The sequence below is a fragment of the Centruroides vittatus genome, unplaced genomic scaffold (assembly GCF_030686945.1).
Source record: "Centruroides vittatus isolate TY-2023 unplaced genomic scaffold, ASM3068694v2 contig_18, whole genome shotgun sequence".
Lineage (NCBI taxonomy): Eukaryota > Metazoa > Arthropoda > Arachnida > Scorpiones > Buthidae > Centruroides > Centruroides vittatus.
In genome coordinates this window covers 671,020-698,585 of record NW_027121101.1, presented here as the reverse complement: position 1 = coordinate 698,585, position 27,566 = coordinate 671,020, and the positions used below count along the sequence as shown (strand labels likewise).

The following is a 27,566-nucleotide window of genomic DNA, read 5'->3' as shown; positions in this document are numbered from 1 at the left end:
TCTTTGTAATTGGTTAAATCAGTTATGCAGATTGTGAAATTTGGATTTTTCCTTTCTTTCTGATATACAGAATATTACTGCTATTGGATTATATTTTAATGAATTAAACAGAAATATGGATCAAAGTATCAAAACAACGCAGGATGTGTCACCAAGAGAAATTTAAAACATGGTATTTCAATTGATCTAATGCAACCATATCTTTTACTAAATATTCCATTAACTGTGAAATGTGATTTGCCAAGCAGGATTGAACTATAGATTGATAATTAAGGATAAATATTTGAAATTTTAAAACCATACAAACTGTTCATTGTACCGTGTGTTTGGAAAAGACCAGAAATGGCATGTACTATTGTATTGTAATTATACTTTCAAAGGAAAACAAAAAAATATTGCTAATGTGCCATATTAATAAGCAAAATTCTGATGTAATATTGAATAAAACTGGAATGTATAAATGCATAAATGTTGTGTATAAATTTGTTACAAAATACTGTAGTTACATTTTGTATTGGACAATTTAGTTATGTTTAATATGCTGAACCCCAAATCCGAGTTTGTTAAAGATTAATGAAGACTGACAATGACTAACAATAATTTTGAATTTTTGCTAACTTTTGAATCCTTAATTATATATCTGAATCTTTAATTTTTTTTTTTTTTATTATGAATAAAGATCTCAGGTTTCAAATTCTCAGCTCTTATAATATCGAAATGCAAAATTTTTAAAATGAATACATGTATGTATATATCATTCTTATTGATAAAATTTATTCATACAGAAAAATTGGAATAATACAAACCTTTGAAACTCTTGGAGTAATTTTTGTGGTAGACTGATTTCCTTTATCAACATCTGAAGACTGATCAGGTGAAACATTCTGGCCTTTTGTACTGGAAGATACTTCTGTAACAGTCACACTTTTTTTTTTGTTATTTTCTTTCATTTTCTGATTTTCTATAAAAAAATTTTAAATTATACTTACCACAAAATTTGAGTCACAAACTTTTTATTATATTATGCACATATGACTTCAAAATAATATGTTTATATAGACAATCTTATGTTGTTAATAACAAACTATCCACTTTATTTACTTCTCTGTGAAGAAATTGAAATGAAAAACAAGTATTTGCTGATCTCTAAAAATAATTATCTTTCAGAGAAAATATGTTCCAGACTTGTGTTTACAGAGATGAATTTTAAAAGCAGTATCAGATATCAATCAATTAGTGTATAGTTCATGATGCAAGTTCACTTTCTTTCTTTCTCTCCCCTCTCAGTTACAATGATTCTGGTTTTCAACCTTTTTTCTTATTAGTCCTTTTTTATTTTAGTAAATGATCCTGAACTATTTGTTACTCTAATAAGTTTTATTTTTATAGATGATGATTTGTTTGTGATAATATAATTTTTATTATAATGCTTTCTTTGAAATGATACAATATTTTTGCAACCAATTATTAACAACTAAGTATAATAATAAAAAATTTCTCTTGTAAAAATGTTTATTAATTTTAATTAAACTGATTTTATTTTCTTAACCTTTGACTTTAATTATTTCATGTAATTAGTAAGTTAATTCATTATAAAATACATTAATACAATTTGCAAATAATGTATGCTTTCAGATATACAAATAACTTTTTTTCTCTTGGTATTTTCTTCTTTTATTACCATGTGGACTTGTAAACCGGGTAATGCCATATTGAGTGCTACAAAATAGCAAGAGTGAAAGTTGCTAACTGTTTACATGTGTTTGCAGCAATATTATTTCTGTTAGTGTCGACCAATGAGATGTTCTTGCTTAACAGCTGAGTAACTGGAAGCACCTGTTGTTTTTTGTACAGTAATTGGAATGGTTTTAAAATCTCAAGGAAAAATTGCTCAATGTCAGAGTTTGACAGTATCAAGTTCAACACAACAAGCAACAAAATGAAGTTTGAGAGTATCAAGCTCAAATTTGAGCTAAAAATGGGCAAGCCCATTTTTTATGAGTCTGGACTTGAGACTTGTGAAGGAATGTGATATACTTGAGTCATAAGAGAATCCAGACCTTGGCCGTCCATATTTAATAATGCAGAATTGTATTTCTTACTATAATATGATACTGAATGCACTTCTAATTCTTATCTAAGCTCACTGTAAAAATTATGACTGAAGCAGACTAATCTGTCTTGGCCATAAAGAATTGATGTCATTCAGTTGTTGGCATTTGTAATGAGCTGAATTGAAATAGGTTTTTATATAAAAACAAATCTCTGTTTTGATGAATTCATTCAATTACTTACTGCTTCAAATATTTCATAATCATAAATAGATATTATATTGAAAATAGCAAGAAATTTTAATTTGGAATTATAACTGTACACACATCTATAAGTTTCTAATTGTAAAGATGGCTGTAGCAAAAATTAGCAAATTCAGAATATTTTCTACCAGCAACATATGAAGTCTCAAGTCCAAATGGGAGTTGTTTCAGTCTAAAAATTTCATAAACTCTGACCTGCCTGTCACTAAATCACAGTCAAAAAACAAAATTCTAGGCCAGAGATGGCAAACCTTTCTGAGTCCACATGCCATAAGCAAAGAAATTAAGCATACTTATCTTTAGTAATGTTTACGCATGCCAAAGTTTCAGACTTCAAATAAAAATATTTAGAGAAATAAAATGAATATACTTTAATCAAAATAAATATAAAACTGATTGAAAAACAGATGATCAGATGATAAACAGAAATGATGATTGATAAAGGCAAGCAATAAACTGAAGTTGTATGATAAATTGTGTGCCAGATGATTTCTCCTGATGTGCCACAGGTTCACCACCTGTTCTAGGCTATCTCCCCCAGCTCTTTCCTCAGTGCTCAAAATTCCAGGCTAATTTTCAGTTTTCCAGGTGGCTGGACACAATGTTTATCCATAAAAGTATTTTGTTAATTTTTTTTCAATATTTACCTAACAACTTAAATTTGGTTATATCAAAAAAATTAAATAATTACAAGCAGTAACAATATTGATATATAGTAGACCCCCCTATAACACGGATTTGTAAAACACAGTGAAAAAATTGCAATCATATTTGTATAACACTCTAAAAGAGACTCATATAACATGGTAAAACGTCATCGCTGACTCATGTCACGACAGAATCGGTCGAATCTGGACCAATAGCAGATATTGTACAAACCGTTGAGTTTAAACGAGCACTGGACCTACTAAAAAAACATTTATTATTCAACTGCCATAAAAATTATATTTTTATTAATGATGTTGCCAAAGTTAAGTTATTTTTCTGCAAAAAAATTCACTGATCAGGAAACATGCGTCCACCATTCGATGAGCTGCTCTGCGACGAAAACAAGCTTAAGCAATGGCGTCATCGAACAGTAAACGCTCGGTAAGTAATCCTACAATTTTTTGTTTATAGCATAGTTTATATGGATTATTCCCAAAAAATTATACATAATTTGGAAATGTTGAATCAAACTTGTCTAAAATTGATTAATTTTATGGAAGAAAACCTTTCAAATAGCCATAGCCCCTAAACTACACATACCGGGCTGTGATTGGCTCATGTATTTAAGTGACTCATACAACAAGAATTCATATAACACGGAACGTATCTACTGTGTTATGGGGGGGTCTATTGTATACAATTAAGTCTACCAAACATTTATTTTATGTATATTTTAATTACTGTAATATTATATGATGTATTTAAATAAAATTTGATATCTAATTGATAAAAAGTATGAAATAGTAAAAAATATTTAAAGATTCTACATTGTATGCATATTTTCATTTTATGCTTGTGGAAAGTAATCATCATTGACTGAAATTTTATGTATATTATTCATATAGATTGCCAAAAAATGTTTGATAAATGTTTATAAGACTGATATCAACTGCAACAATTTGATATCATTTCATGTTTTATGAGAATTGTCTGTAAATACCTTTCTTCTTGTATTGATCATTTATATTAAACAAAGTGCTTGTTCCAAATATAGCTTTAGTTGTTAATGACATAAAACTTAAATAGCTATTAAAATTTAATTTTAATTAACTTACCAGTATTAGCATTTTGAATATCTGTACCCTCTGCATCTCTTTTTGATTTAGCATGACCAGCATTCTCTTGTAACTTAAAAAAAAAAATCATAATTTACTGAGAACATATTAAACAATTTAATTAATTAAACTCTAAAAATTTCAAATTAATTTTTAAAAACATTCTATAATTGACATTTTACAAAAAAAGTTAATTTCAAATCAATAATTAAAATGCATTTGATTTATAGCAGAATGTCTTTAATACATTAAATAATGATAATATAAATTAACTAAAAAGTATTCAAACTAAGTACAATCAGGTTTAGTTTAATAATTTTTAAAAATAATGTTTCAAAAATAAAAAATTTTTAAAAATGACAAATTCCTAATATCTACCAACTAAGAAACTGACCACATTTATTGGTAACAATAAAGCAAACTCTTTGTACGAATTAAAATATATGCAAAACACATTCACTTTTTAATAAATTAAGCAACTTACACTATACTACTTCCCCAAGATAACTTAAACTTAGCTTATCCAATTTTTACAAATTAATCAAATATTTCAATCCACTGCTATATTATAATTATTTTAATTGTTCAATTCCTCTCAATTTTATCATGCTCAAAATACCAACTGCCTATATCCATAATGGAATATCCATATCCATAATGAAATTCCTGAATACAGACACTGACACACTTATTTAATTTTAGTTTTGTTTTGGTTGCTATGCCTTGATTCTGGTCTGGCATAGTACATAGCCAACGGTGTCAACCGAGTATAACCCATTAAACCCAACATAATAATAATAGAAAATCAAGAGTTTTTCAATAAAAATTTACTTTAACATTTTGATTTTTTACAAAATTAAACAGAATAATTTACAATAACTGCTCAAAATGTTCTCCAAGGACGCATGTTTACTTCTTGTAAAAACATTTTCAACATTTAAAATGAAGCTTCTATTTGTACATTTTGGTAATATATAAGTGGAAAACAAACAGCAGTATTCTTTTGGCAGGTTTAAAATTAGTTTTGGATATGATTTTTTTTGGCAGGCCAAATCTAGAAAACAAAGTGGAATTATGTTTATAGAGGATTTTAAGTTCATTTTTGATCCTAGAATCTATCCATAAAATATTGACACGGAGTTTTGTTACACTCTGTACATAATTAAGAGAAATTTTTACACACACATGTATAAGTTTGTTTCTTTGCATCTCATGTGTTTGCAAGTACACGTATGCACATTATATATACATATATACACATAAATTTTGCATTTTTATTAAATCATTTGGCTTTTATTATCCCATTTGGAATCATAATTTCTTAATATTTGGCTTATATGAGTATATTTATACTTATTGTAGCTTATATTTAACTTAATTTGCTATTTTATGAGCAACTCAAGTTTCAGAATTGTCTGCCATAAAATGGCTTTGTTTTTTTCATGAAGTTTATAATTCATAATTGTAAAAGTAAAAGTTTTACAAGAATATATTGAAAGAAAACTTGTTAAAAGTATAAATTTCTGCAAAGAATAAAATTAGATGAATTTTTCCATTGGTTTAGTATTTGTTTAATCATTTATACTGAAACCATTCTTACAATCTCATTTATTTAACATATCTTCAGAACATCAATAATTTTTTGTTTCCATATTGAATTACATTGGAAGTTATCAAATCAAACTTGTTTTTCTAAATTAGTGAATGTGTTGAGATTATTATAAATTCTTTTTCTAAATTAAAATTATTTATTTTTGATACATTTAAAATTTATTAAAATTTTTCAGTTTTTTGGAGAATCATGAAAATCTTGCCACTGATTTGACATCATTGATCTAGACTGATTATTATTAATTAATTAATTAATTATACTTTTCTATTTGTACTGTAATAAATAAAACTTAACTTTAGTATTAATAATGAGATAGCTTGTTAGCAGACCTACATAAAATTACTAACAAACTGTCATGTAAAAACCTCATAATTTCTGGAATTAGTACTCTCTGAAGTTGATTTTGGTTAATTGGTTTTTCAGATAACCAATGCTCTACTATACTTCTACACAAGTCTAAAAATGGTTTTATTTAAAACGAAATTCTTAAAAACTTACTGGTTTTTGCATTTCTTTATTTTCAATAACAGCAATACTTTGTTCAGCTTTCAAATCATCTGCTAAATGTATTTGTCTTCCACATGATGGTGTTGGATTTTTAATTCCCTAAAAATTTTGCTTATTAAAAATTTTTCATAAATAAAATCTATAGTCTAACATAAATTAAACATTTAAAAATAATAAAAAATATCAAATATATATTAATATAAAACAAACATGCAACAAACAAATAATTTTAGTAACTATTAGTTCAAATAAACTTATCAAAAAATAATGAATTTATTCTTTTTCAGACAGTTTAAATTAATAAAAATAATCTTATAAAATTATATCTTACATATGCTAACTAAATATTTTTTAGAATTAAAATTTTTAGCTATAAAAAAAAAATATTGTTAAATACATTAATTTATTGATTATATTAATGATAATTAAATTTTATTGTAACTAAGCACTAAGGGGACCTTTTTTCATACCCATCAAGGGGTTCAGTCAGATCCACAATGGATGAACTGTAATAATGAGGGACAATGGTCAACATATCCAAGAAGGACAGCTCTTAAAAATTCCTAGAATTTTTTTTGACTGTCTACATTTGATTTCAGGACCTGCAAAGCAGTAGGCTGACATCTTCACTGCCTCAGTCATTCAACTATCACATTAATTTTTTTAATTCAATTCAAACTGATTAAAAAATATGAGTGCATGTTCTATATACACAACATCCCAGAAAATGCACAATACAAAACTTATGTGAATTTCACAAAACAGTTTTTAACACTATTATCAAAATAATTTTTTAAAACATTAAACTTGATCAATCTGTTTATTATTAACCTCAAGCATTTAACAATTTATTGAAATAAAGAACTGGATTGACTAAGTCATTCAATAATTCAAATAATTTGAAACATAATGTATCATCATCTATCAACAATTTTAACAATTAGGTAAAAATAACAGATGTCAAACAATACATTATACTGGGGTAAGTAAACTATGATCAACTGAGCATCATGTTATAATTTGTTAACCTTTCAACAGTGGGATAGTCAGGTATGGTGCTATCCCAAAGTAATGGCGAATAAATGTGGAAAATTGTTAAAGTATTTTTTCACACGTTTTTTCTCATTACCATTTCGGATAAAAATTTTGTAAACAGTTATGTCTAGTAAAGAAAAGTCTTTTTTTTGTTACATAATTCACTTTTTATGTGAATTTTTTTTTTTTGCGGTAGTTTTTGGCGATACCCCCAAAAGAATTTAACGGATACATCCGTCCCTCACCACTGCCACACGATTGCCCTTGACAGATATATCCGTCAGTCACTGCAGAGTGGTTAATATGTTATAACTAAGGAATCCTAATAAGCATAACAATAAGTAACCATTATGATTATACCTAATCTAAAATAAAAACCTAGAAGGTTGTCACTAGCAATATTCTTGTACAACAGTTGCAGGTTTAAATTCCTTCCAAGTGTAACTCCTCCCTCTATTAAATTATTCTAAATAATGTAACTATTAAAATTATTGACAGACAACATGCTATCATTGAATATCTAATTGAAATAAAACTATTTTATAACATGTTTTTTTAATTTGGTTAATTTATAATTTGTCACACTTGATATATTGTAACATAGTAGTAATAATTTAAATATTTTTGAGTGATAAACTTAGTACAATATCAAATTTAACCAATGATAGTCTAATGATTAATAATTTAATTATTTCTCTGTATTGATATGAGAACTGAAATTTAAATTTACATTACTGTAATGATCAATGTATTAAACATATATAGAATGGGCAAAAATAACACCGAAACGTAATTTTCTGCAGTGCTTTCTAATTTATTTGTAAAATCTTGTTTGTAGTCTTCAGGTGTGAGATTTACTGCATGTTGTGTGTTTCACTGTAAAATTTTGGCATTAACCTGTGTCTTCACAGAATTTTATGAAAATGTCATGATCAAAACATATCAAGATTATTTGTGAAAATTTCTTATAAGCCAGATCCAGCCCATAAGCTATAGTGTAACCAAGCTTCTCTAGAAACTCATTTCACAACCACTTGCATTAAAGATATGTAAATCAATATCATTATTTATAGTAATCAAATAAACAGTACACATTAAATATATAGATGAAATTAAACAGTGCAACTGAAACATACAAAAGTGACTAAACTGAATAAATAATGTACTGTTTTTGAATAGTTTGTAAAATTTCAGGACAATTTCAACTTAAAAAAAATTTTTTTCTTTAATGATTGATAAAAATTTATAAACCAACAGTAAAAAAAATTATTCAGCTAAATATTTCTAAGAATTAGAAAATAATTACATATCAAATAAAGCTATAAATAATTCCAGAAATCAATTTATTTTTAATTAAGAATTTCAATATATAGCCAGTTTCTCATTTACAGCCTCTCAACTTATGACAAGCTCTACTTCTGATAGTCGAAACTTGTACAGGGTGTCCCATAAATTTGTAGTTTAAAAATTCATAAAAGTTGAAAAAATTAGTATATTTGAATGCAGTTTGCATAAAAGTTATTCTCACAAGGGGGACTTTATTGGGTAGAGAAAAAGAAAATAGTTCAAATTTTTGTCGATAGAGGGTGCTGAATGCAAGGGGAAAATAATAATAATAATCATCACTGGACTTGTGCAAATCTGAGTCTTATAAAATGCAGGGTATACGATTAACAGCTCATTTCTGAATTTTCCTGTTACTGATGCTGACATACAGTTTTCATTATGATGACGACGTTGGTGGTTGAAACTTTATGGAGGTTTAGGACACAGAAGAGAATGAAGAAAGGTTCAGGTCCAATCGCTCCTACCGGATTGGTTTCCCTAGTACGACGTTTCAAAGAAACAGGAAGTTTGTGTAATCGCCCACACAGTGGTGCACCACGTTTATCACAGGTCCATACCTCCGATGTGGCTTCACAAGTGGAAACCAATCCGGCAGGAGTGATTGAACCTGAACCTTTCTTCATTCTCTTCTGTGTCCTAAACCTCCATAAAGTTTCAACCACCAACGTCGTCATCATAATGAAAACTGTATGTCAGCATCAGTAACAGGAAAATTCAGAAATGAGCTGTTAATCGTATACTCTGCATTTTATAAGACAGATTTGCACAATTCTAGTGATTTTCTTGCATTCAGCGCCCTCTATCGACAAAAATTTGATCTATATTCTTTTTCTTTACCCAAAAAATCCCCCTTCATTAGAATAACTTTTACACAAACCACATTCAAATATACCAATTCTTTCAACTTTTATGAATTTTTACACTATTTACAAATTTATGGGACACCCTGTATATTAAAAAATATATTTTAAGCCCAAATAATTAGTTATACTTGGTAATGGCATGATACAACAATTACTGTCAATTTTAATATAATAATTCCTAAGTACATAGTATATAACAATAATTCATCTTTAACTACAACTTATGTTTTACACCATTAGTGCTTTAAAAGCAAAAACAAAACTTTCTGGGAAGTTCTCAACTCAAGGTAATTATTTTTATTTTATAATAGGATTATTAATTCTCTAAAGAAAGTTACATTTAAGAAAAACAAATTATAATGTATATACACACTCAGTATTATGCAAGCTTAAGAGGACTGTTTTTTCTTTTTTATGCTTAACTTATGGTGAGTAATCTAGAACAGAACTTCATTGTAAATTGGACCGTATAATAAGAAAACAAACATTTTTATTAAAAACAGTAAATAATAAATCAAAATATTACCTCTAATCGTACAGTAAAGTTGCCCTCAGATGGCTGAAATAAAAAAGTTTCATTCAATTATATAGAAAATTTTAAACAACATTCAAATTTTTAATTACTATTTTAACTTAAAATATATTTAAAATAAATTACGATTTGAAGTTATACCTAGCTTATAATTTATTATAAACAAATGTATTTCTATGTAAATTAATATATCTCAATTTAAAATAAACAAATGATTCTTGCTAAAAGTTGTATAACTATTAAATTTATGCAACTGAAGTTAAAATGACAAATTATTTTTATAACAGATGAAAACTCTTTGAAAATTAAACATGTAATAAAAAATAATGTTAATAAATTCATTAAATAACAATTTTATAATTATTATTAATTATAAAATTTCTGATGAGCATCAAACACAAGACCGTGTTATTTATTAAACACTTGGCACTTTTCCACTTCTATTAGTTGAGACGAGATTTTATTTCACTCGTTTCGGGCATTTCGCCCCTCTTCAGTCAACTAATAAAACAATATACAACATTTCAAGTAATATAACACACACTAACAGATACCACAAAAATTAATTTAAAACGTACCGTTAGTTCCTCGAACTCAAGGGTGCGCGTGCATAGCACAATTTGGACCTCAAAGTTACAGCAACAAATGTAAATGTTCTATGTACGGCTAATTAAATTGTAAAATTTCTTTTAAAATATATAAACATACAGGCTTATTTTATACATATTGGTATATTAAACATATTCGGTATCTTACTTTTTTAAAATCGAACGCAATAGATCTTTAATCTTCTTTTTACTAACTTTTTTCTTTTCTTCATTGGTGTTTTATCTTGACATAAAGCAATAAACGTTTGGACCTGGTGTTAACTAAAAAACTCACTTTTCGTCTAGTACTGGCTCATTATTACGCAGTTGTTTGTTGACCATTTGCATATTCTGCTGGTTATGACGATCTGAATTTACATAATTAACTGTATAGCCAAAAGTAGCCAAGTTAGGCTGGATCTGTTGCTTATTTTTTATATGATTATAATATTCTTAACCAATTCTTGTTTATATTTATGCTTAAATTTTTATTTATAGAATTACTGGACTTTATGATGGCCACGCTCTCTTTAAATTTTCTATTATAAGCGTATTTTTCTTTATATAAAATTTTTGTACCATCTTGATCTATATTACAATTATTAAGTAGGCAATGATCATGAAAAACAGAGTTTACTCGATTGTATCTTAAGTCGGCGACATGTTCCTTTAATCTGATATTTAACTTACGTTTCGTTTCTCCAATATAAATACTATTATTCTTACAAGTACACGGAATTTCGTAAACGACATTCTTTGTTTCTTTCGCTTCTGTTCTAGTTTGCTGTATACTCTTTTTATTTTTTAGCCGGGATTTAAGTTTCTCATATTTAGGTGCGAGTTTTATGTCTACCTTTCTTAATTCTTTATTAATTTCTTCATATAATCCTTTTACATATGGAAAACTAATATATCTTATTCCTGAGCCTTGTTTTTCTATTCTTTGTTTGTCGTTTCTATTTGTTTTATCATTTATTTCTTTTTCCCATTTTGTAATTATATAGTTTGGGTATCCATTTAATACAAATTTATTTTTTAATTCTTTTATATATTTAGACATATTACTTAACTTACTGGTTCTATTTTTAATTTTTTCATATTCCATTGCAAAGACGTTATATTTGATATATAAAGGTATATTAGAGTTATATTTGATAGTCGTACTGATAGTGCAAGGCTTTTTAAAAGGTTCAAATTCGATACTATTTCTATTCCTTGTAATCCTAACGTCCAAGTAGTTAATGCTATTATTAATACTGTCTTCTTCTTCTGTTTTAAACTGAATTCGTTTATTTAAATTATTTATAAGGACTTCTATCTGGTTGATTGTAATTTCAGAAGTATTGTACATAATCAGAATATCGTCAACATATCGCTTGTAAAATTTTATACCTTGAATTTTATTAATTATTTCATCTATATCAATCATTACTAATTCAGCAAGTTTAGGTCCTATAACTGATCCCATACTAATACCTTCATTTTGGGTGTAATAATTACCTTCTATTTCAAAGTAATTACTCATGTACGAAAACTCTATTAGTTGGGTGATCTCTGGTGTTATGTTAAGTTTTTTTAATTTTTCTTCAATTATGTCCCATGTTATGGAGGGATACATTTCAATTATGTCTAGAACAAGAATAGAAAAACAAGGCTCAGGAATAAGATATATTAGTTTTCCATATGTAAAAGGATTATATGAAGAAATTAATAAAGAATTAAGAAAGGTAGACATAAAACTCGCACCTAAATATAAGAAACTTAAATCCCGGCTAAAAAATAAAAAGAGTATACAGCAAACTAGAACAGAAGCGAAAGAAACAAAGAATGTCGTTTACGAAATTCCGAGTACTTGTAAGAATAATAGTATTTATATTGGAGAAACGAAACGTAAGTTAAATATCAGATTAAAGGAACATGTCGCCGACTTAAGATACAATCGAGTAAACTCTGTTTTTCATGATCATTGCCTACTTAATAATTGTAATATAGATCAAGATGGTACAAAAATTTTATATAAAGAAAAATACGCTTATAATAGAAAATTTAAAGAGAGCGTGGCCATCATAAAGTCCAGTAATTCTATAAATAAAAATTTAAGCATAAATATAAACAAGAATTGGTTAAGAATATTATAATCATATAAAAAATAAGCAACAGATCCAGCCTAACTTGGCTACTTTTGGCTATACAGTTAATTATGTAAATTCAGATCGTCATAACCAGCAGAATATGCAAATGGTCAACAAACAACTGCGTAATAATGAGCCAGTACTAGACGAAAAGTGAGTTTTTTAGTTAACACCAGGTCCAAACGTTTATTGCTTTATATCAAGATAAAACACCAATGAAGAAAAGAAAAAAGTTAGTAAAAAGAAGATTAAAGATCTATTGCGTTCGATTTTAAAAAGTAAGATACCGAATATGTTTAATATACCAATATGTATAAAATAAGCCTGTATGTTTATATATTTTAAAAGAAATTTTACAATTTAATTAGCCGTACATAGAACATTTACATTTGTTGCTGTAACTTTGAGGTCCAAATTGTGCTATGCACGCGCACCCTTGAGTTCGAGGAACCAACGGTACGTTTTAAATTAATTTTTGTGGTATCTGTTAGTGTGTGTTATATTACTTGAAATGTTGTATATTGTTTTATTAGTTGACTGAAGAGGGGCGAAATGCCCGAAACGAGTGAAATAAAATCTCGTCTCAACTAATAGAAGTGGAAAAGTGCCAAGTGTTTAATAAATAACACGGTCTTGTGTTTGATGCTCAACATATAAGAAAACACGGTTTCAAGAATACCTAAATTATAAAATTTCTATTTATCTCTGATTAACTCAAAAATATGTAAATGCTAAAATAATGAAAAAATTATAATAATTGGCATTTTCTTGATATAAATATAATTGTGAATATACAGGGTGCGGCACGGAAACTTCTTTATTTGAAATGTGCGCCACCCCGTGGCCGTTACTCCTTGGAGAGTGGGGTTGAGCGCATTTGAAAAGGCGGAGTGTAATGTTTTTTGTACGGTTAGTTTAGTAACAATCATGCAGTGGACGATCATGTGCTGTAACAACTTACTTTTCCAATGGTTGTTCAGTCATTGCAACCCAGCGTGCATTCAGGAACAGTTTAATATTGCGCCTGCAGGTCGTGTTCCTGATTGAAAATCGATTGTTCAGTGGGTGGACACATTTATGGATATTGGTAGTGTGCAGAAAAAGAATCCAGGACCTTCAAGAACCACCAGGAAACCAGATAATATCCAAGCCAAGGAGTAAGGCTGGCAATTTTGAAATCCCTAAGCAATCTGCATGCAAACATGCAGCTGCGCTAGAATTTCTGATTGCACAATGAGACAAATTCTTCATGAAGACCTGAGATTTCATCCACACAAACTGGCAGTGGTGCAACAACTTAATCCATGTGATTTTGTTTGAGGGGCAATCTTCAGTGGCCATGCACGCCCTCTGCGATTTTTTCTTATGGGGATATCTTAAATCCTTGGTGTATACCAATTGTCCAAAGATCCTGGGTGAGCTGAAGAACAATATACGTGCTGCTATTGCCAACATAGACACAGACATGCTGGTCAAAATAAACTGAAACTTCCAATTTTGACTCTCCAAATGTAGTGACCAGAACAAAGGCCACCTTCAAGATATCATTTTCAAAACCTAATGAAATAAAACTTTAAATGTACCTCTATGATAAGAAAAAAGAATTAAATTGATATTAAATACATTTTTTATGATTTTTTAAAATAAGGAAGTTCCTGTGCCACACCCTGTATATAAAATATTTTTAAAATTATATATAAAATATGTTTTGTTTTACTTTGTTTATTTCAATTATAAACAAATATTTTTGTATGTGTACAAGTGTAAATATGTATATTTGATTACAAACATAATTGCTTAATCATTTAAAATCTATATATAATCATTTGAACAATATTTACTGAACAATAAATTTTTGTTATCTAGAAACAGTAAGACTTAATACAATATTTTTTTTAAATTTAGAAAAATTTGATATCACTTGTATAGACTGATATGATTTCTTGAATTTAAATGAATGTCTATTTATTGTCATTTTTAGTACTGGATTTATATTTTAATGTAAAAATCAGAGAATCATTTTCAATTCTTTAGACAATATATTAATTACTACACTAAATAATAATCAAAGGATAAAACAGATTCCTTTATTTTTTCTTTGTGATTTTTCAGAAATAAAAATAAAACAAAAGACAATATTTAACATGCAATCATTAATGAATATTATAGTAAACATAATTTATCATTCAAAGTGACTGGATAAAATTATTAAAGAAATGCAATAATTTAAAATGTTAAAATATATGGAAAAATTCAAAAGAACTAGAAATAATATAGTAAATTCACAACTTAAAAAACTTAGTTATATTGAATGATAGTGTGTTTTACACTATCATACAATATAACTAAGATAATGTAGCACTAAATGTAAAAATCAATCAAGGAATTTTATTATACTTTGTATGAATCAATATTAATGGTCTGAATTAATAAATATTGTTGAAAAATATTAATTATTTTTCAAATATTCATTTTAAAATATATTCAAAGTTATTTAAGTTATTGTATTTATGGAATAATATATTTTTTCGATACATCAGCACAGTAATTTAGTAAAATTTATGTATGAAATTTGTAACTTGTTTTTCAAAATTCCAGATATATACCAAATTAAGTCATTTTTATCAAATTCCAAAAATGAGAAAGACACCTACTGACATATCAAAACTATAGTTATTTCAATTTTTTATCCAGCAATTGCATATTCTTTTTTTTTGAGGTTTAATTTAAAAAATTAAATATAATGAATTTATTTATTTCAAGTTAACAGTAATGAGACAATGAGATAATCAAATATAAATTTAAAAACTGCCATAAGTTTTGGACTATAAAACACCTGGATATAAGCTGCAGGGAGTAAAAATAGATCATTGTAAACTAATTGACAGAGAAGCTGCACCTTTAAATTAACCACACCAACTTTTAGTTGCTGATAAATACTCAATGTTAAACATGCACTCACATGCAAGAGTAGTGATTTTTTTGTACCTACTAGTTTTTCCACAAGAATATTTTTAGAAAATTGACTTACTTAGCTTTACTTCCATGATATCTATGCATATATGCTATCTGTGTAAAAACTTTGGTCAAAGAAGATTTTATACTTATTACAGGCCTAAAAAAACTGTAATAGGAATTTGCCATCTTGCACATGCAATCATATATCTTTTTTTCACACAGTCATATGCATGCATGGCAATCATGGGTGATCTCCATGATGATCTCTCATTATTGCTGCAAGTAGTACTCATGATGTCACAGACTTTTTCACAGATATATATGATGTAATAATGTGTGGTCTGCAAAATCATTATGTCCTTGACACACTTGTTTCTGTAAGATAGTCTGGGTGCTACAACCTTCAACAATTTAAATGTTTTTCTGGCTTTATTTCATTTCAAAAAATACAGAAAAATCATTAGATGGTCCTTCTGAGAACTACCTCAGCTCTCCTGTCATTTATTTCCAGCTGAATATGTTTTACATTAGCCCACACATTCCCAAAGGAAATTGTTCTGTAAATGAAAATGTATGACACTGAAGTTTGGTACATGCACAGAAGATATATTAGAGGATTTTTCACAGAGTTATCAAATTTGAGGAATAACAATTACATGCAATATAATTACACATGAAAAATTAGTGGAAAAGTGCTACCTTATGCATGTATGTACGTTTGAAAAACTACATGTGATTGCAAGTTAAAAATATACAAATGTTTATTAAAAACAACAGTTACAACTACTATTTTGAAAGCATTACTGGCAACAAATGAAATTCATTGACAATTTCAAAGTTCGTAAGCATTGAGTTATTAAATTAATTTGTAACTATTGATAATTCTTGATATTTCTGAACATTGATATTCCTAATCATTTATAATGATATTGGTCAGTACTTATTTTTCTGACTTCAATATTGCAAAATATTGCATCAATAGTTGATTATCCAATAATGTGAAACATCACTAGTTCAGATGATGTTGCTACCTGCAGAATGATTTGTAAATGTCAAATTTTCCATACAAGCTGCAATCTCCCTTTTCCAACATAAAAACAATACATCTATGGCTTAAACTTCAAAAATTATGGTAAAATATGATATTTTCAGTAAATTTTTCAATATATTTAGTATTTATTGATTAATATATATTAATAAAAATTTAATAATAATACAAACCAATAACTGAATTGCATGTAAACATTCTGCTGTAACTTCCTTTGATTTTAAGTAACGAACTTCTGGGTGAATCACATTAAAAGAAACCCATGGGCAAGTATAATACATACTTAAGTACTCTTCTTTCTAAAAATATATTTAAACAATTTTAAACAACAGCCAATTTCATATTTATTTTTATTTTCTAAATAGAAAAATTTCAACTCAAATTAAAAAAGTCAAAAAGTCAAAATAAAAATCATCAATTATTTAATATACATTTCCCATTCTTCAAATCATAATTTCAAAGAAGCTATATGATAAAATTATGAAAAGATGGTTAAATTCGTCATTTCATCTATCAAGTGATATAACAAAGAATACCCATAAATGATAATACTCTTTTAGAAATTTTTAATTGCTTGTAATAGCATAAGTTAAACCTATATAATGGTAAATATCAATTCATTTTTTTCTTGTTTTTATACTATATGAAGTTCAATACATATATTACATGCTAAATATTTTCAAAAGAAAGAAAAACAATTACAATGGAACCTCACTTAACAAACATAATTCATTCCAAAATTTTACTAGTAATGCAAAACACTCGTTAAGCAAAACAATTTTTCCCATAGAAATTAATGTAAAATACGATAATGCGTTCCACACCGAAAAAATACTCCAATATTTTATGTATAACGTTTATTCAAAAAAAATTATGCAATATACATTGTTAAGGAGCGTGAGTCATCCTCATATTTTCTTCCAGCGGAATGAACTAACCCAAAATGCGAATTTGATTTGCAGAAAACCAAAACAAAATTGAAAAAATATATGTCTCAAACAACCAAGCAATATGCCAAATTTTTGGGCTATGTAAAGGTTATAATTAAATATTAGAAATTAATTAATTTAACTAGAGGTAGGCAGTTATGCTTCCATCTCATATTAAATTTAATAACTATAAATAATTAATTTTTAATTTAGACATTTCTAAAATTTAATTTGGAATTGGTCATTAAATTTAATACGAGATGGCAGGATAACTACCTACCTCTAGTCAAATTAATTAATTTCTAATATTTAATTATAGCCTTTACATAGCCCAAGAATTTGGCATATCGTTTGGCGTGTTTATTATATAATGGGCTATGGTTGTTGATGTTTATATGTAATATGTGTGAACACAAGTCTGGAAAAATATCTGATTACAAGTGACAGTAAGGTGCTAGCAGAACGAGTGCTAAACACAGACTGATGAAGCATGCGCACAATCTAGACTTTCCCTCTCCTCGTCACTCGTTATGCGAAACATCGCTCGTTAAGCGAGACATTTTTGTTACAATTTATTTTGCTTGTTATGCGAGGTGCTCGTTAAGCAAGGTTCCACTGTACTAAATTGTATGTTATGACATACTGGAATTGTAATTAATATCTTCACTATTTGATTATGATTTAATAATTGTTTAATATGAATTTGTCCCAATTTTAGCAGAAAGTTGTCCAAACAATGAATCAAATAAAAGGAGCTGATTCCATTTTCAATCTCCAGATCTATCTCATTAATTTTGTCCTGTATACATTTATCACGTAAAGTTTTAGTTTTGAACTACTTGAAAGATTACATGAAGGGTGCTAAAATGTTTGCAACTTCACCTAGGTGCAAGTGAACAAAAACTGTGATTTGAGGATTGTAGGAAAAAAAAATTGTCACTAGAGTTTACAAGAGTCCATAACAACCATTATTTGCTTCCTTTAGTAATTTGAATTGATGACAGTGGGTGGGATCAAGAAGAGAATTTAACAATGTCAACAACACTATGTTTAATAACAACACAACAACAAATTGTTGTGTTGAACTCTTGAAGAAATGAGAACTTCATAGTCATGAAGTTCTCATTTCTTCAAGAGATTCATTACAATATGCTGGCAGTTCTAGAGGAAGACTGTCCCTGCCTGACAATGAAGAAGAAACCAGTGACATGTTTCTGAACAACACATTTCAAAGTAGCAGATAAGTCACACTCTGAACACCGTGTTTCAACAGCAACAGATAAAAAATCGGATGAAAAACATGACCTGATTCTCAAAGACTATCAACATTTCTATGAAGAAGGTTGCTGAAAACTTGCAAATTTTTCAAGAAAAGAATTTTCCACATCATACATAACATTCTCAATAGGAAAAAGCTGTCTGCAAAATGAATTCAAAAATTCCTCAATGCAGACCAAAAGTCAAATTGTATGATTGCCTCCTGGGATATTTTGGCATAGTTTCATACTAGTGCTGAAAACTTTGTGGTCTGATTGATGACTATAAATGAAACATTGGATCTATCATAAATGGTCCATGATAAATGAATCATCTATCATGGATGATCATGAGGTAAAGAAACAATGTAAGAAATAATATTATAATGAGTTTTCCTAATAAAAAAAGTTTCACATTCAATTACAGGCTGGAAAAAGCATGGCTTCCATGCTACGGGACAATGATTATATAATTTTGATAAAGCATCTGATGAAAGCAGAGAATCAACACAATCTATTACATGTACAGTACCTATTAGATAAGTTGCAAGCTCTAAAAGAAACACTGGGAAAACCAAGTTGGGGTGTCTTTCTGTATACTAGTTACCAGAAAATCAAAGATTTTGAATTTGAATTGTTAAATCACTAGGCCTGTTCATTGAACATTACCTCCATGGATTAAAATATCTTCCCAGAATTGATAAAATATGTTTAAGACAAACTCTTGAACATTCAATTTAAGATGAGAAAGATAACACAGATTAACTGCAGTAAGTTAACCTGTATTATCACATAAAAGTTGCATAAGTTTTAGCAAAAATTGTGAAAGAAGTAAAAATACAAAAAAACAACCATAAAACTTACAAATGTGTCAGCCACGACATATTCTTCATAACAAGGTGTCTGCCTTAAAAGCCATCCAATTTTTACTTCCAAAGATTTAGAGGAAGTATCACAATCAACTAAAAAAAAAAAAACAATAAAAACTATTATTATATTATAAATTTTTATTTAATTTTTAGAGATATAATGTACTGAATTCACATTTGAGAAAATATAATAAAAAAATTATAATGATATAACCAAAGAAATAAAAACTATTATTATTGAGGATTGGAGCATGTGCACAATCCATGGATTATGCGCATGCTCTGCCACTGAAACTGATAAAGAAAATGTGTCTTCTCACAATAAACTAGTTCTTATACTGTATTTTATAAATCAGGTTGTGAAGGTTAAATTTACACATTTTGAAAAGAAATAATAAAAAAAATTTTATTGACAGTTAACTCAACAATGATTACAGTTCAGCCTGGTAGTTAATCATCATAAATATCAATCATATCTTGCTATCTTTGCAGCAAACTTTCAATCTTGTGAGCATAGAATGACTGGATTATGTTTGAAGAAAGTCTCAAATGTTGGGTATTGACAAACATTAATATAATAGATTGTAATTTGTATTTGACTTACATTTAAGATTAGTGAAAATACTGTACAAAACAATTTTGAAAATTTAATGAATTGCTCAGAAATATTACTACTATATAATGGCACAAAAATTTTCAATAATATATAAAAAAATTTGCCATTACAATTGATTTTGTTAACTGAAGATTTACCTTATGATCGTTATATTTCCATATTTTGTTTTAATAACATACACGTGACTCCCTCTAGATTGTAACAGGGATAATAAGCAACTACAAAAAAATTTCCCCCTTTCTCTCAACAAAATTGAATGTCATAATGGGTAACAATAGTAATAGTATACTAAGTACTGTACTGTGTGAAATTCATCTCTAACAGTAAATAGAAGAAAGTCATATTTCTGAATTATGTTACTAGCTCAACAGAATTGCTTATTCACAAGCAGATTCATTGATGCTTTATTTTATTATTAAAAAAATTATATTGATATTTAAAATATCAAAACTGTTGTGATGATGAGATGAAAGGCTCAAAAATTAATATTTAATCAAAAGTAAGTTGATTCCTTAAATCTCCACTTTAATGTAAATAATTACAAAAAGTTGCTTTAATAGAGGAAAAAAACAATGTCGTTTTTGAACATTGAACAAGTGCCCTTGAACATTCAATGTTCAAAAGCACTTAGACTATGATTTTTTCTCCATTAAAGCAATTTTTTTGTTGCTAAAAAATAATATTGTAAATTAGCAGTTGTACTAACAGGAAAGTGTTAAGTATTCAATATTACGTGAAATTTATACAATAACCAGTCGTTCAAATACCACATTTTCTATGTTCCAAATGTTTCATGAGTTTAAAATTGAATTTCATGATTTATTTTTTATATTGAGAAATTATTTAAATAATCAATTTTATTAAGTCTTGTTAAGTAATAACATGTTAGAGAAACAAAGTATTCACATGCAGTTTTCCTTTCTAAATGAAGTTTTATGAGTTTTAAGAAAGATGTAAAAGCATTGTTTTCTCAACACTGTTCTCATTAATACAGGTTCTATGACAAAAACCAATGGCTTTCTCATTCAGTATTCTCCTTAGGCCATTTTTGCCAGGTTCCTGCCCAGATAACAAATTTCCCAAGTGTTTATAGATAAAAAATATGACTTTTTCACATTTTTCAAATGTAGTTCAATCCCCAATTTTTAACACGTTTACCAGAACACATTCAAAATTTAAACATAATTGATCTGTTCAAAAGATTGCATATAACAGCTATATGTGAATATATCTAAAACTATTTTAACATGTGTATGTGAATGTCTTAAAAATATTTTAACTGCATTTGAAATTAAAACAAGTAAATACATTAAAAAAAAAATATATATATATATATGGAATTCTGACAATGTGATGTATTATTTTTCTTTTGGAAAGCAATTTAAAAATTTATTAATAATGATAACAATTACAAAACAGCACCACCACCAATTTCAAACCAGGACATCAAAGCTCTTGTCAATAATCTTATTCAAAATAGAATAAGGTTATTTATATGAGATGGGTCTGCCTGGAAATTTTTAGTGATCACGTGGAAAAAATTCTGGAGAGAACACTGCAAAGGTTACCTTAGAGTAACACTCACCAAAGTCTGTCAATCTGCATCATATCATTTTGAGAATATTTTATATGTTATAAAGGAGTTTAAATTACATACTTATTAACAACAAAGCTCATTTGAAATTTTGTATTACTGTGATCATTGAGCAGCACAGCCAAAAATATCTATTATTAATGCATAATACATAACATGTTCACTTGGATTTACATATAATTGTTGTTTTAGAGTTTGAATATAAATCATCTAACAAGATGACCTAGACCAGTGATTTTCAACCTTTTTTTCTTCACAGTACACTTTTAATAATTTAAAAATTTGGCAGCACACACGGTTACTTTGGTAAGTACCGCAGGGCAACCGGTGACATCATAACTGATTTTTAAACACAGTTGGTTATTTAGGTCACATTTTCTAAACACCTTGGTAACTCTGACATTTGCAACAATCGGTTGACCTACATTCACCCATAAACACTTTAAGAAATGCTTTGCAAATGAGATTGTGAGCCTTTGTTGCATTATGGCTGTCAAGTGGGCCTAACGAAAGTTGGAAGGATTGGTTTTTCCAGAGGAGGTAAATTCAGTAGTATGCATAATTAGTGAATTAGTTAGGAGTCCTAACAGGTACAGACCTGAATGAAAGCTACTGGTCCAGCATCAGATGGAACAGTAGTTAGACCTGGAGAATCCCTTAAAAGGGGGGACCCATAAAGAGGAAAGAAAAATATCTTTGTCTGGATTACCAAGACAGAGAGGAAGATTACAAATGTTACATTACTATTTGGATCATGGATTATATGCTTTAAAAGTTGTCCCTGTAGTTCTCAATGTGTAACCTGTATATACCTGTAAATAAAAGTCTGAACATTATAGTCCAGGTCATAAGATGACTTTCTTAGAAACCATAACATACATATTTGAAGTGGAGAGGAGAAGAACCTCAAGACTCATGAATTCTCACGACACAGTTTTGAACTTTATTATGGCAACATTTTGAAGTGAAAGAGCAACAGCATGCAAATGCTATTTTGAAAGTTTCATAATGTCAGCCATTGCTGATGCATCTATTTCCAATGAAGTATGTGATAAAATGTTCTCTAGTTACTCTACTTATATACCCACATTGAACATTCTAGAACATTTTTCTAGTCATTTCTAGAAAAAAACTATGTCTAAATTTTACCTCTACAAACTGATATATGTTAAAAGACAGGTAGATGTCTGATATTGTAGGCAGATGACCTGTTGAGGTCATCTGCCTACAAAAGCACTTAAATAATATAATTAAATGGATATTTGACATTAAAAAAATTTCTGAAATTTTTTAATATGTTATATTATGTTTAATAATATATAACTTGCTACTATTGTTATACAATAGCAGCAAGATATCAAAATTATATGTATATATTATTTATTATTTGTCTCTATTACAAAGACACTTGATGACAATTCTCACATGATCACCAGATCTTTCCATCATTGTTTACAGAATATGGTTTGATACAATTGCTAGCTCGTGGCTATAGCAGTTGTTATTTATAAATTGATTAACTAAATATAAATGGTATCAAAGTTCCATTTTGCTTTTTTATCAAAATAGTAAATTATATTTTTAATAACATTTTCCTAATTAATAAAACATTATAAAAATACAGTTTCCATTTTAAAAATTTTCTAAGACAGAAATAAAATTTGATTAAAGCATTATTACCTTTAATAGTAACAGTGGAATCTTTATACAGACTTTTGGAGACTCCAAAATGTTTTTGAGTCTGAAAATAAATTTATATATATCTGAAAATTTTTTAAATAAATAAAACTCATTTAAAAATCATGTTAAAATTAATACAGCTGGAATTAGAAAATTTTGTTATTTTTTCATAAAAATGTTCTTGTGTTGATAAAATACTTAATATAATAAATTATAGACTTATATTTTTTAAATTATTATTATTTTTATAGATGATCTTGTTAAATTTGTATGTTAAGTACTGAATAGTTTTTAAAAATTATCTTGTTACTAATCAAGCTTAACATGGATGACTTTTCTTCTATAATGAGATTTACATTGTAAGAACAAGTTTAAAACAATCCAAAAGAATTTTTTCTATTACACATCAATTGCTAAGACTCAGCTATGAATGCATATTTTTAATTGTCAAACAACAACTGTTTTATTGCCAACTATCTTCATAGATTTACCATAATGTTCATGATGTCTAATTTCATAATAAAACAGCATTCTATGGACCAATTTTTTATTTCATAAAGACAATGGCACTGAAATCTAGGAAGGTTATCTACGTAATCTAAAAACAATGCTTTGTCATAACACAGCATGTTTAAATGGATTAAAAAAATATTCCAAAAAGGTTGTTTAGCTATTAAAACTCAAAATTATACATAATAAGGAATAAGCAAACATAATTAAAAGACAAAACTGAATGTATGTAATTCTAGAGGATTGCAGGATCTTGATCTGAAATTACACAATTTACCTACATTACACTAATATCATCAAATCCACTGAAGCTTCTATATTGACAGTGATTTTCACTGAAGTGATGCATGCACTTTTCTATTCTTAGTTGAAATAAGATCGAGTCCTCTGTGAAGTGTGCTTTATGACAACAAAACCTTTTATTAAAATTATTAAAATACTAGAACTAATAAAAAGTGTTAGAGATATTATGGAGAAAAAAAGGGATTTCACAAGGAGATTTTCATAATTAGAACAAGAGTTGCATCTAAAAGACAAGTTTTTTCTTCATATTTTAAAATGACCCCAGATGCATTTGACATTCTGTTATCTTAAATATTTATCAAGTTCAATAAGAAATAATTGTTTAGATCTTTATACAAAATGTAAACTTTTAAAAACATTATTTTAAATGTTAATGTAACTAATTTAAATGGAAATAAAATAATTTCAATTACTTCATTTTCATTTCTAGACAATAAAGAGTTGACTATATAATGTCTATAGCAAATATGCTAAGAATTATAGGTCTTGCTGATTGGCTACACTGAGAGTGATGGCAATCAAATGCTGAATGTGTTGAAGATCTGAGGTGGCAAAGTAAGGCAACTAAATGAGAGTGAACTAACTAATTGTGCAGAACAACAACTGTAAACATGCCAGTGACAACACAGAATGTCAAATCTGTTGCTATTGCTGGCAATCTGAAAGCAGTTTTAGACCAAAAACACATCTGGAAATATTTTGTATGATTTGAAAGTATTTAATCAATGCAAAGACATTTTTGATTAATTGGTTTTAAAAAATCAGCAATATCATCAATTCAAATAAACTTGCAATTTTGTTTCAGATCCAAATACTTTCAAATAAATTACTTTCAGAATGTAAAACTGCAAGTAATGCAAATGTACGTACAGTTCCTTTAATGAATTAACAAACTATGAAAATTATTACTCTTACTAATAACAGATTACTGCTAATTCTATATCTTTTAGTTTATGTGAATTATTAATTTTTAATGTAATTATGTTTAAAAGTCATTAAAATTAAGTTTGTTTACCATAAGAAATTTTCATTTAAATTCTTATTACAGAATATATTATAAAAATTTCCAAAATAAAAACTTTTAAGATGCTAAAAACATCTTAAATTTGCATATACTAATTTTGGAATTTATACAAATGAGAACAGACTCAGTTACAGTATCAACCACGAGGATGAAGATGGCCTAAATTCGTGAATGGTGTATGATGATGATGAGAACAGACTATGAAGTCATCAACTGTTACTGACTGAATTATGCTTCTTACTTATCACTTATTAATGGTGTTCAATACACTTATTTTCAAGTCATCCATTACTTTATTTAATCTTTCATTATAATTATATCTTAAGTATATTTCATTTAAAAATTGCTTAAACTAATTTTATTTTCTCCTTACAAAATATCATTTATTGTTTTTGTTGTAATACATTATCTAGTTCATAACATAATGAAAATCAGCAATTAATTTTATAATCATATAAGCAAATTACTGCTGTTCCTGGAATCCAATTACATATGACTTCTTAAACTTGTAATACCTAGCTCATTCTACTTTTCTGAAATTATCCCACGATTGCTAACCATGAAAATAAAAATAGGTCAGAATTATTTTGTGTTTTATAAAAAAAAAGTTCTGTGCCTTGTATGAGTTGAATGGGCATCATTCCCTTTCTCTCGTCTTACATCACCTCCCCTCTGCAAACATGTACAGCAATCTCAGCAGCTAGAGATTAGTTTGCATGATGATGCCTGTTCAACATGAGTGAAAATGTTTGCACAAATTATAAAAATTGCTGGATTATAGGTTTTTAGAGTTTTTAATATTAAATTTATTTTGAACTTACCTAATTATTTTACATAGCTTCAATAAATCCATACACACACCAAACTCCTGATTATTCATGCTAATTAGTGCATGGGTTTGCACAGAAAATCAGAAAACACAGATACTCCAGAATAGCTCTAAACCAGGGATGGGCGACCTTTTTCTATGTAAGGAATGCATTTCAAAAAAATTTTGAACTGACGCAGGCCGCATACAAGAGAAAAGAGGGGTAAATGTCGGTAAATCACAATTCTTTATTCATATATAATTATAAATTAGAATAGGTATACTTAATTTAGCTTCTGGCACAGATGTAAATGTAATACAGTGGTGCCTCATATAACGTACTTAATCCGTTCCAGGTGCACATCCGTTAAGTGAAACGTCCGTTATACGAAATGCATTTTTCCATAGAAATACATGTTAAAACATCTAATTCGTTCTGCAGCATAAAATAACCGCACTGTATCATAAAAAAAATGAACATGGGGTGCATTCTTTTATTCCTCCGTGTAACTCTGCGCGAGCGACATCCATTTAAAAATTCCTGCGAAATGCGTTCCTAAATTCCAGTGGGAGTGCACGCTGTCAAACGGCAAAAACGGCCGCTTGTAGCAGTATTTTTCAGTGGAAAGCAAAATGGCGTCCTCCATGGCTCAGATAATGGACCTCGTTTCCGGGTCCATTATGTGGTTTTTATCAAATAGCTTATACAACAATAGTGGAAACTCTCGTGAATTAGCATGCACTGTACCATAGTGGCGACAGTGCAAACTAGTGACATCTAGTGGTTTGAGAAGAAAACTAACACCGCAGACTATGTAAAATCTAACAAAACTTGTAACAATGCAAAGAAATAAATATTTTATCATCTTTTTGTCTATATTTTATGATTTTAAAACATGAATTATAATTTTATTTAGTAGGAAATATGGATGTAAAGTGATTTAAAGGAAGGAATAATACCAATAAAACAAATCAAATGCAATAAGAGTCAGATTTTTAAATTAAAATCTGAAGTTTTAATTTAATTTTATTAAATTGAAACAATTTTTTTTAAAATAAAACATTTTTACATTAAATTAAAACACATTGAACACCAAAATTTATTTTGTGCACAGTTTGATCATACGGGTCATGGATAATAAAGTTATTACATACGTGAAATCTCTAATTTAGCATTTTTTGTTCTCAGAAAACTTTCAGATGAATCATTATTTTTTCACATATGCTTTAATCAGGTCTTTAAAATATTTATCTGCCAATAATTTAATACAATTGTCA

General features: G+C 27.9%; 2 protein-coding genes across 3 annotated transcripts in view; one reads left to right on the top strand and one right to left on the bottom strand.

The window, feature by feature from the left end:
- The window catches only part of LOC136969541 (tubulin-folding cofactor B-like), a 389,641-nt gene that overhangs the window by 100,037 nt on the left and 262,038 nt on the right, over positions 1 to 27,566 (top strand). The window lies entirely within an intron of this gene.
- Positions 1 to 27,566, bottom strand: part of LOC136969525 (transmembrane protein 87A) — a 70,692-nt gene that overhangs the window by 27,697 nt on the left and 15,429 nt on the right. Inside the window, exons 2-8 of one of the 2 annotated variants that reach the window (XM_067263714.1) lie at positions 23,644 to 23,704; positions 19,749 to 19,846; positions 16,873 to 16,998; positions 9,969 to 10,001; positions 6,185 to 6,296; positions 4,079 to 4,144; positions 807 to 961 (exon numbers count right to left, since the gene is read on the bottom strand). In XM_067263714.1, coding sequence (XP_067119815.1) covers positions 807 to 961; positions 4,079 to 4,144; positions 6,185 to 6,296; positions 9,969 to 10,001; positions 16,873 to 16,998; positions 19,749 to 19,846; positions 23,644 to 23,704 — 651 coding nt within the window. Of the gene's footprint in view, positions 1 to 806; positions 962 to 4,078; positions 4,152 to 6,184; positions 6,297 to 9,968; positions 10,002 to 16,872; positions 16,999 to 19,748; positions 19,847 to 23,643; positions 23,705 to 27,566 lie in introns of both variants that reach the window. The other variant, XM_067263713.1, reaches the window with a different exon arrangement.